This window comes from Cynoglossus semilaevis, chromosome 3 (assembly GCF_000523025.1).
Source record: "Cynoglossus semilaevis isolate Cse_v1.0 chromosome 3, Cse_v1.0, whole genome shotgun sequence".
Classification (NCBI taxonomy): domain Eukaryota; kingdom Metazoa; phylum Chordata; class Actinopteri; order Pleuronectiformes; family Cynoglossidae; genus Cynoglossus; species Cynoglossus semilaevis.
This window is the reverse complement of record NC_024309.1, coordinates 4,558,244-4,570,420: the sequence shown is the minus strand read 5'-3', so window position 1 is coordinate 4,570,420 and position 12,177 is coordinate 4,558,244. Positions and strand designations below refer to the sequence as shown.

The 12,177-nt window shown below is 41.1% G+C and overlaps 1 protein-coding gene across 1 annotated transcript in view; it reads right to left on the bottom strand.

The window, feature by feature from the left end:
• The window catches only part of dok6 (docking protein 6), a 41,363-nt gene extending 36,003 nt beyond the window's left edge, over positions 1–5,360 (bottom strand). Inside the window, exon 1 of the mRNA XM_025054580.1 lies at positions 4,434–5,360. Coding sequence (XP_024910348.1) covers positions 4,434–4,499 — 66 coding nt within the window. The 5' untranslated portion in view covers positions 4,500–5,360. The remainder of the gene's footprint in view (positions 1–4,433) is intronic.
• Positions 5,361–12,177: the final 6,817 nt, after the last annotated feature.

Sequence of the window (12,177 nt, the reverse complement as noted above, 5' to 3'; positions counted from 1 at the left end):
CTTGTAGAGTTGCAAAGACTTTGATGTAAAACCGTTTCATTAGCCTCGAAGACATCTCTTTAAAAGTGTTACAAGTCACAGTTTATGTTTGTAAAAATCAACAAAGTTGAACTTGTCGGTATAATTGTGTTAATTACGCCGGAGGTGAAAATCACTATTCCAATGATTGCATGTACTGTAGTAAAACCTATTGCTGCAAATGTCAATAAAGAGGGTTCATGCTGAGCTAATTACAACAAGTCATCCCTTCAGTTCTGAGCACAATAATAAAAGAATCCATAAAATGACTTTATATTTCATATAAACTGGTAAAAAAAGATTATGAAATAACTGAGCTTTAATCCCACTCTGCAGATCTTTAAACAATTCTGTCCTTAATGGAATTAGAATCTCCTGGTTTACTGCACTTTTGGTATCTGTTGCCTGTGGTGCTGGGTAAATTAAAATAATAAAATAAAAAATTAACAAGAAGTCAAGTAAACGTGTTCGTGTATGTGACGTGATTTACTTTGCTTTGGAAATGTTACATATCTGCCTGGGAGCCAGCATTGGATTTGCAGCTGCTTTGAAGTGTCAAAGTGTGTTTGTGAATGTATAGAGCGACCAGCTGACAGTCCGCTGCAGCAAACCCAAAATGACCATTTTTGTCACGGCTTGAGGAAAAGTCGGACAGACAGGGGCCAAAATATTAATCATCTGACCTTTTCAGTTTTACCACAGTGACTCAAAACCCGAGAAGCGTGCACCTGAAGTGAGACTGATGCACAAATTACTCAAAGGTCGTGTTATTTAGCTTTTCAAGAGAAGTCCACCCGACCGATAGCATCGACGGTTCTTACTGAAAGGGTGAAAAAAAAAAAGAATAAGAAAAAAATAAGCTCACGGATGATGGCGATATCGCTGCTGCTGATTCTCGGGCCCTGTCAGATTTTAAGTTGTGTTATTTTTGTTGTTTCTGGAGGCACTTCACTGGTTTTGGCTCCTGTGAGCATTTACTTTGTCTTCCTGCACCAAAAGAAATACTGTATGGTACAAATACACACCAATTAAAATTAATTGAGAATTTGCACACAGTTCTCTGGCAGCAGATTGTTTACTTGTTTGTCAGGTGCATGTGTGCGCCAGTTCTTCAGAGCTGAACCAAGCCAATTTTGTAAGTGTGAGTGTCTGTCTCTTTGTGTGTATGTGTATGTGTTTGTGTGTGAGAGCGAGAGAGAGAGAGAGAGAGAGCTTTTGCTTTTGCACGGTGTCAGGGGGAATAGCCTGTTGGGGTTACGGAGGGTGCAGTGTCGGGTGATGAATAGGATGCTTTTGTGCTCAGTCTTTCAACTGTCTGCAAACCAGTGAAGGAGAGAAAGGTGAGAGAGAAAGGGGGATGAGGTGAGTCAGATCGCCAGATAAAGGATGGTAGAGGGGGGAGTAGAGATAAAGTAGAGGAAGGGGAGATGAGAGAGACACTGTGAAGTGTGAGGAGTACAGGTGAGGCACTAGGGGACGTGGAGTTTTACAGAATAGGTGGTAAGGTGAGGAAGAGAGGGAACGAAATAAGAGATGAGAAAGAAAGAGAGAAGGGGAGAGAGAGAGCACTTGTTCAGTCAAGAACACTGCGTCCGTGTCTCTTCAGCTAACAAAGACACAATGAAGTTTGTAACCTCAAGAAATATTTCCTCGGGAAACATTCTAGGAGAAAAAAAAAAGACGACCGAAATAGAGTGACAAAATAGAAAGTTGTCTCCTCAGTAATTAGAACTCGGACACGACCCCGTGGCCTCAACCTTCACACATGATAGGGTTTGGAAATGAGCCAATCACATTGACAGATGCTGATGAATTCAGCCAAAGCTTGCTGGTGCTGCTGGTGTGGCCACTTTTAATACACAGCACATAAAGGGGCCCAGTGGAGTGCTAATAAAAAATAATGCACAATACATTTTAAATGGCACAGCAATCGGACTGAGACGGAGGCGGCAGTGTTGGAAGGTCAAGTGTGATGCAGAGCCTTGATGTATGATATTTGTGAGACCTTTAAATAGTAAAAACATTAAATTACTGTCACAGCAGCGGGAATCAACGCACACTGTGGCTTTAGTGCTTATCAGACCTCAATGATTTATTGATGCTGATGTTTATGATAATGCTGTCTGCAGACATTTACGATATGGATTATTTATTTTAAAATTACCTTTTTTACTTCATTACTACTTTGTTTTAACCCCAAGGAAACGCCAACATGCTATGAACAAGTATTATGTTATAATGTTCAAAAAACTGAATTTAATATTTTATGTTGACATTTTTCCTAAATTTTAGAATCTGGCATAATAATCAACAAAGCCATTATGTACTATTTGAAGGTCATATTAAAATGGGCTGTTTAGCAGCTCAACCAAATTGATGTCAAGGTGGCAAAGCACAGCAAAATAGTAACACAGTAGTATACTTGGGAGTAGTTATAATGTAATAAATAGACAATAAATATGAATAGGTGAATTTAACTTGTGAAAAAACACCAATGTGTTCTCTGCAGGCCAAACACAAACAAACACGTAAAAATAAACCATTAGCACCAACAAACCATTTCCAATGGAGGGTAAAATCAAATGTGGTGAAAAATAATGTTTGTCTTCACATTGCAAAAAGAGCTACAAAAAAAAAACAACAATTTTGTGGATTTTATTCAGTCAACTCCGACTTTAATTTCCTTTCCCCTGTGTGTATCTATCAGCCCACATGAGTGTGACTGTGACGTATTCCAATTTTAATCTGTCTCCACAACACAAACAAAAAATACTTTAAAAATAACAGCACTGAGCAGTAGCAGCAAACCATTCCTAACAAACATGAAAATGAACACAAACATGTTGGAAAACATGCCTTATTTCACCAGCGACTTCAAATTGGCCAGGATTAACGAACCTTGGCAAGGACAGATGCATTTTTTTTATCCATCAGCCCCCAGCAGCGATCCTCTGAGGCGGACACAGCATGGTTTTGTATGATAAAACAGTAGTGCTGAGGCCGTGGGATGAGAGAGTGGGCGATCAGGACACAGACTGTTTTTCACTACAAACAGCAGGATGAGATGTGGAGCCCGGAGAGCTATAGCATCCATACCGCACACAGCCAACACAGCAGGCATTCTCCCTGGCTCTGCAAAGTCATATATAGGCTCTCTTCTCCTCACCCCTCTCCTCACCCATCTCCCTTTGTGCATCTGGATAACAGCGTAGGCAAGAATTAAAGAAAGTGACTCAAGTGTGACCACAACAAATGGGGAAAAAACGAGGCAGGATTTCAGTGTGGACAGGACCTGATTGGTTTTAAATCTCACTGAGAGTCGTCAAAAAATGAACAATGGAGGCAAACAATTGGAGAGAAGAGTGTTTTTAAGCCAGGTGATGATGTGAGGAGGCAGACATCATTAGCCTCCATCATCACACTTCATCTGAGGAGAGGGGAGTCACTGCCTGTTCCGCCAGCGTAATGAGCTGCAAGTATGAACAAAAGCAGATGGCTTCAGCGCTCATAATTAAATATATGTATCATTTATTTCAATGTAAGCAGTTTTTTCTTTACTTGTTGCTGTATTTCAAAGGAAATCCATTATCATGACACTGAGGAGTCGCAATCACTGCCGAATCAGCAGGAGTTCAATGGGACTTTGCATTACCGGCAGGAATAATTTATCTACGCTGAAAGAGAGTTAAAGTACAGTCAGGCCCAGCTCGCTGATAATGGTGCCATGATGAACGACGTCCTCTCTATTATGTTGTCCATCCTCGGAATCCCCATGACATAGTGTTAATTTGCCTCTGACACAATAATAAAAAGATGTATGGCCCTTAAGTGACCTTATTAGACTTTAATACGGTATCATGTGGTTCCTGTATGTCATAATATATTAACAGAGCATCAAAGTCACCAAATAAAATTATTCACCCACACTAAATTTATGGGCCGCTACTTTATGGCTTGTTTAATCTTTTATGATTACATTACTGGGGAGAAAAGTGAGTTATCTGTGTCACTGCAGACCCCGAGCGGCGAACCTCCCTCCCCTCAGTGGAAGGGGTTTTAAAATAAAGTGAATCACAAACTCCAGACAAGTACAAATGGGAGCACCAAGCTGTCAATCATCCTGACATCCTCTGTCTGGGATGATTTTTTTTAAAATATATATTTTTTTTTTTTTTTTTTTTTTTTTGCAGAAGGTAAAACTTGGCCACATGCTTATCTGTTCTTAAGAAGCTTCCCGCTGCCCGCAGACGAAATTGATGCACAATTCTAAACAGATCCTGAGACTAAAAGCACCACAAACACCTGCAACTCCTCTTTCTCCCCTTCATCCCTGGACCAACAAACAGCGCGTCCTCCTCCTTCCCTCCTCTCTCATCCACGGTGCACAGCAGCAAGTGCAACAGTACAGTACTCACCCCCAGTTTCTTACTCCGTATCCTCACGTATCCCTGCTTGACTATGTCGTTGAAGTTGGAAGCCATGGTCAATGTGAAGCCGGGCGCTTCCGTGCCCGTGGCCAGAAAGAGAATATGTGAGAGGGGGAAAATATGAATGTTTCTGTGTGTGTTTGGAGGAGGCGAAACCTTCTCGGTGGAGGTTCGGTCGCAGCCACAGCGAGCAGCGGTGCAAACCTGCTCCTGTGTCAGCGCTCAGGCTGCCGGGTTTCAGCGGAGAGGAGGGAGATACCATTCATCAGCTGATTCACTTCAGCAGCAGGAGGAGAGCTTCCTGGACCACACCATCAGCACCATGCAGGGGCAACAAGGGGGGGTATTTTCAAGTCACACCTTCATAAATAATAATTTATTTCTCTTTGCATTAATAGTATTTTTTAAAGTGATCCAAGCCCTTAATAAAGATGGAACTAAATATATATAAATAAATGCAGACGTCGAAACCTGAACATATACACATATATAAATAGAAAAAATATTGTTTTTTGTTTTTTTTCAGTGCTGTTTACAAGGTACAAGGTGCACAGTATTTTCTCTTTAAATGGCACATCAATTGGACTCAGGGAGGAGGTGGTGTTGTAAAAGGCAAGGGTGAAAGGTCAAATGTGAAACAAAGTCTTGATGTATGACATTTGTGAGACCTTTAAACAGGGGGAAAAATCTGACGCATTGGGGGGAAACAGTGCATCCTGTGGCCCTTTGAGCATTTAGTACTTATTGAACCTTTATAGTTCATTGGTACTACTACTATTACTACTAACACTAACACTACTAAGATCTATGATATTTGTAGCCTGACCATGCTAAAAATCGATTAATCTACTTTGCAAAACTGGCCAATCAGGATGCTCTTCCTCTCTGTCTTGTATGCTATTATCAGATGCTCACTCTCTCTGCCTCACTTCATGGTTGGTTTTGTCTTTATTACAGCATTCTCTCCTTTAGATGTCACTAGAGTTTAGTGGCATGAAAGCATTGACTATTTTTCCTGTCAGTCCAAAGTCCAAAGGTTGAACTCATGTCACGGCTACACACGGTCACACATGTTTACCTACTAGACCATTTAACACACAGTTTAATGTCATGCATTTGTTATTACAACATGCCTTTACCTTGCCTTACAATAGGACCCCTCCCAAAAGCCCATCTGTGGTCTCAGTCCAGTCCAGTCTAGTCCAGTCCAGTCCAGCTCAGCCTGTGGGAATGAACAGTTTAAAAGGCTGCTGTAGGTTATCTTGTGAAATGGTCAGTGACTCATTCCCTCAGAGGATCAATTGAGTATTAATTAATCAGTAGTAGTGCCTGGTGGAGCAGTTGACTGATGTTTGTCCTTAATCGACATTCAAGTGAAATATGAGCTCAGTCAAAGCATAATAGCCACATCTCCGGATATAGGCCATAAATTAGGCTTTGATCATAAATGTAACTCTTTGTAACCTTTAAATGGCAAATTACGAACGTCATTCCACTTGACACGGAAACATCATTGGATTTCAAAGTACCTGCTTTACCTCACACTGACCTGGTTTCTCAGGTTTTGGTCAAAATGACCACCTGAGCTTTTATACAGACTCCCAGGTTTTGTGAAATATTCCAACCAGCACGTATTCTTTAACAGTAAGAACAGAAATGACTTGAGGTGAAGACCAATGTGAATGTCTGGCTTTTTATTAGTCAGTCCACAAGTTATTTAAGTTACTTTTCTTAAAGGATTCTTTTTTTTTGGTTTCTAAAATACAAGTATGAACAAAAAGCTAATTAACTACTTGCTTTCAACTCCACATCCCACTAATAAATGAAATACATTGTGCGGCACATTATGCCATTTAAAGGTTGCCTTGAATTGATAGTGTTTAATTTGTCGAATAATGCAACCAGACAGTGTAGTGCCACAACAATGAATAAAATATATTGTAAGTAAGTGAGACAGACTGCTCAAAGTGCATAACTAATGCCTGCAGATTGCACATTAGAGGTGCAAAGACGATGGCGGTCATAAAAGAATTAAAAAAAAAAAAAACAGAAAACAATGACAACAACAAAAGAGGAATTCAAAAGGTAGAAAGTGTGTGTGATCCCTGACAATGCTGCGACAATAACTGGGATGTAATGAGAGGCACTGCTCAGGCTGTGTAATCACTCTCAGTGAAATCCTTGGTATTAGACAGCAGATGGCTCAGGTATATAGAGATGAGAGGCTTCCATTACTTATGTTGATTAAAATGTGGAGAAGAGCAGAGATGGCTTATCTAATAGACTTACACAAACAACCCTGCTATTAAGTGGCTGTCAGTCTTTCACGTCCGGATAGAAGACATCAATTTTACTGCAACAACAGAGAGTGGTAGCATTGGATTATGTCGCAGTAACAAAAGTAAAAAGTACCTTTTGTTTTATAAAGGACGAAAGTAGGTGTTTTATCACAGCTGGTCTTTGGTAATGGGATACAATTATTCCATCATGTGTTAATTTATTTATGTTGTTTTGTTACCATGGAAAAAAAAAACCCTCTCTCCTGAGGAAGAGAACACGATGCTGGTGTGTTCTGAGTGTCACTTTTTGAGTCCAGGGATAAACCTCCGTGTCTGACTTTTCTGTCTTGATCACATTCACCGGGGCACACTGGTGGCACAGCAATCTGCCAGCTTTTCCAACTCACAGCTTGACATTTATAGTCCTCATATCTCCCTGGATGTGTCCTCAAATTTCAGACTTGTCAAAACTGTTTTGTCTTCATAATCCTCTTTGTTCAACACGGGACTGTTCCATCCCCACTGCCATGTCATTTTCTCCTTAAATACTCCCTGACAGCAGCCGTGTCTTTTCATTGCAGGAAGTACTGTGTTCTGGCGAATGTCATTTCCATGAGGTGTCCCAGTTTTTCAGCGAAGTAATTGCCTGCTGAGCAACAATGCGGACAACAACTTTGGCCTTGTTGGTCTCGGGTATAGAGGCTGCATGCGTGGCGTGGATACAGGATGCAGGATGCTACATAATACAGCATATGGTGCTGACATACATGAGCGGCTGCCAACAGGGTCAGAAGTGAGAGGCGTTCAGCGGTGAGACCTTCACTGAGGTCACAAGCAAAGCATCTGCTGAGCTGTGGAAAACAACAAGAATCGACCACATAATCACTCATATTTTTCATTGTTCAGCTCATTTATCTGGTCTTTTTTGAAGGTTTTAATCCTTAAAATAGCTGAACATAAAAAACATAACGTTCACTAAGTTTAAAAAGAAAATCTTGAATCTACCTTAAGTCGTTAATTTTATCACAAACTAGGTAAAAGCAAGCATTAAATTGTTGTAATTGATGAATCGGAATCGGAATATTTAAATTGGCCTCCAATTGCTGAGGTATTTAATTTGTCTCATTGCTGTTTGGTGCACATTCACCAGCCCAAACATCTGAATAATTAACACAGTCTAAAGAAGTTAAATGGGGTGACTGAGATGAAGGGCTAGAAAACAGGCAGAATTATCATAATGCTGCGCTCCGAGTTGCTGTACTCAAACTCTTTCAAGCAACTCCCATCAGCCTGATATGTTAATGGGCACAATGGGATTTTGCTTTGATTAAATGTCAATGCCTGGAGGAAATAAGTGAGTGTGAACAGATTAAAAAAAAAAGCTTTTTTTCTTTGAATAAGAGGTGTGGGCTGATTTGAGCTCAGTGGGTCCTTGAGCGCTCAATGGAGGACGTTGGTTAGCAGGACAGCTAAGGTTGTGTGTAGTCCCAGAGGATGTGGACATGACATGTTTGTGATTTACTTCATAAAAGTAGAATTGGTTGGAGGGTCTTTCCGTCCTTCTTTGGAAGGTGAGTGGTGAGAGCAGGTAATTTGAGAGCTTCCTTTATACTTCAATTTCAGACGAATGTGTGAGAAGTGTACCCGAGCCTTTATTACAAGGGTTCCTCGCATTACCAAATTCACTGGATAATTTGTTAAAGTTCAGACTTAACGATTAGCAGTCTGTCTGCATTTGCACAGCGTGAGTTAATTATGCAAATACGCACATTTGCTTCAAAGAAGTTCCAGATAATGAACTTGGAATGCAAAATATGAAGGTGCACAGACAATCATTGTGCGTTGTTCCCAAGGGACAAACAGTAAGGGACTTGAAAGAGGAGAATGTGGGTGAGGCAAAGGGAAGAAACAGAGAAAAGGGGTGACGGACAAAGGTAAGAGCTTTGACACAATTAGGAGCCAATGAAAGGCAGACTGCGGGAACAGATATACCTGTGGAGGCTTTGACCCACTCTGTGTGTCCTAAATTGAGGTCCATCTCATGTCAGAGTGAGGTTAAATCCTGGCTGGATCCCCGGAGACCAGGCTATTCTGCTGCTGTGGCATTTGTCCAGGAAGATTCCTCACATTTCCCTCTGTGTGAAAGATGGCTGCCTTATACCCTTTCAACAAGAGTGATGAAGTCAGGATCGACTTGCATTCACTTTGGAATTTCCATGCAGAACAACATCTCTGAGGAGACAAGACATTTTAACAAAAAAGCAACATTCTTTGAAAGTAAAAACAAAATATATCCAATTGTGATGGAGTATTTTACTCATTTCCACCAAGATGTATTCAGTTCACCTTTAAATACCTCTTATTTGAAAACTAGAGACTGAATTCATCAACCTCCTGAAGTGGCAGGTCTTGGATCACTGACCAGGGCCTTCATGCAGCCACCTCATTCATTTTAATTGTCTCTCATACTCTGGAGACATTTGATAAATTAGACCCCAGTGTTCTCAGGATGAATTCACATCAGATTTGTGGTCTAATTATTCTGCCAAGTCCTGTTGATCTTTTTTTTCTAAATGAAACGCCACACCTTATCATATAATTATCTGGTTGTCCAACATTATTCACCACTATAAGAACAGCTTTGCATTTGTAGATCCTGTTCCTTTTTTATTAACGACTATTGATTTCTCCTTCCTGCGTATCTCTGACTTCCTACAGAGTTCAAAGAAGCGCATGTTAAATTAAGTGGGAATTACTTTTGGTATTGATGCTTGAGGACAAAATCTAAACGACTCTTCTCACCTGCACTCTCTCACCCCCCTCTCTCGCTCTGTCTTAACACAGAATACACAGTTTTGCTGTGTCTCTTTAACTCATCAGCCTGCCCTCCAAGAAAGGGTTGAGACAGACAGCGTGACTAATGTGTATGCCCTGTAGAGGGCAATATTGTCTGCAGTGCAAATAGGAGCAATACTTTGAGGCAGTTCTGATGTCTCCGTGTTTCCACTGAATCATAATGACGTAGCTGTGCAAATGTTTTATGCCGTGATGCTAGAGCAATACGTATCAGTCACTTTTCCTGCGGAATTTAAGAGGTCGTTTGGGAGGAAATGTGTCGATCTTTGCTTTCCAAATACCAGACATCATTTGATTCAGTTCAAAATCCCGTACGGGTTGCATTACTCAAGGGTTAAGTGATATAAAACATTTTCCAAATATGTCACCGATCTGTGAAATGATTCAGATTTACTGCACAGCGTCCAAAATAAGAGGATTTCTGGACAGTAATATTTGCATTTTTCAGACTTTTTTAAGGATTACATACTGTAAGACCAGACCTACTTTTGCTTTTGGTTATCTTGGCCACACCAGTGAACACTAGGAGTACACAGCACTGTCTTGTGTCCTGTAACCTTTGGGGAAATAAACTCATCCTCCAACATTGGAAAAAGGTGGACACGCCAACATTTACAGTTTGGGTAACTGCATTGACTGGTTGAAACCCATAATAACATATTCAAAACACAACCACTTGATGCCCTCGATGGGTGGGGTGGGAGTTTAGTTCATGTCGTATGTTACACTGCGTATATTTCAAATGAGGCAATGTTTACACCACAGAAGGCTGTATTAATGTGTTTGGGTTCTCAATAAAAATCTTTTAAAACAATTTTTCATGCTAAATAAATCACATTTACTGGTGCAGTTACTAAGTGACTCATTTGTAATGTAAATTTTTTTTTTACTCAGAAATAACTTCATTGAAAATGATGAACCATAGTTTGCTGCTGAAAAGCTGAGGGCTGACATTTTTATTACAGCAGGTTCATAAAAGTAATTACAGAAATATGTCGGTCCTCACCCCCGCAGTTGGTTTAAAAACAACTTTAACAAGTGTGATCAGAGCGGCCCAGGGTCGCATTTGACTTAAATTGCACCTCGTGAGCTGCAGGTCACTGGCCTCCTTATTTAATCTGACTGATTTAATATAAAACAGGTGATGCTTGTGTTCTCCTCAATGGTCACAACTTGCGGGCTCCTCATCAGGATTGGCAGGAGCACATGACTCCAGCGCTCACCGTCCAGGTCAGGACAAAGCTACTCTTTTACCTGCAGAGCCCTCTTCACAACGGCTTGTGTGTGAGCGAGGGGAAAAAAAGTAGTGGAAATCAAACCTGCTCTGTAAATACACCAAAGGTCAGTGGTGACGTCAGAGTCCAGAGGCAGCCTCCTCCGTGATGGTGAAGCCCATCGTGAGCACCTGATTTGTTCTACCTTTTTATATTTTGCACTCGCTGCCCCCTGACCATCATCCCAAATATAAAGCCACCGGTACACTGCTGTCACAGGGTTGGATTTGGTGGATCACCCACAGCTGTCGTGGCCACTGCACATGTGCGGCCGGCCACCAGAGAAGAGCAATTGCTGACTTGCACAACAACTTGAAAACAAGCAGGTTTTGTCACTCCACTTTAGGTTGTGTATGATGAGCTTTAGGGTTTCTAAAAGCTTTCTTCCACTCACTCTGAGCTCTGCAGGACCTGGACCAAGACCCTGCCACTTCCTCTTTCTTGTATTATGACTGATTGCAGGGGACTGTGGGTGCCTGTCTGCCATGCATGGCCTTATTATGTGTCCATAACTCTCCGCTCTGCAGCTTTCAGACACTTCACTGTTGTCCTGCCAGGCAGCTCATACTCTGTCCCAGTTTCTTCTCAACATTTATTTTTCTTTCCTTTGCAAACAAGTGTTTGTTTTAAACACAGGCTAAGGTCTGATTGTGCCCAGAATAGGCAAACGTGGAGACTCTCTCCTCCATATGGATGTCTTTGTATCTGGACTCTGATGCCACATTCTTGAGAAACAATTCTGTTATTATAGTTATCATAAACGTAATCTAAGTCACAGCACATCTGGAGGGTAAACAGGAAGCCTTTGTTCATTAGTCATACGGCTCACTTTCAGATATGGGTCTTTGTAAAAACCGCGGCCAGCTAAAACATAGCGATCATCTGAAGTATCTGAAGATAACCGAGGCATAAAGGAACTCCTTTACTGAGGGCAAGACCTGGATTTGTTTCTCCCAATTCTTCGCTTAGACTCCGATTAGTCATTATTTATTATGAGGAGCAGATCTAACACCAGAGGAGTCTGGGAGGCAGCCAGTTTTGCCTGGCGACATCGCCTTAGCACAAATTTCCGTATTCGGCGGGACTTGTTTTAGGAAAACTCTTTTTACATGTGGCTCACATCTGTGTCCAAAGCCATGAAACTGCCTCTCACCGACTCTTGCTGCGATATTATTAGAAACAATCGTGTGTGAGGAAGTCATGGTGGCAGCACAGTTTTATTTTTGTTTATCTCCTGTTAAATGGTCGCCTCACACTTTATCATCTATTTTCCTTTCAATTGGATTATAATTTGTGAATCCAAACTGGTAATTGAGACCATAA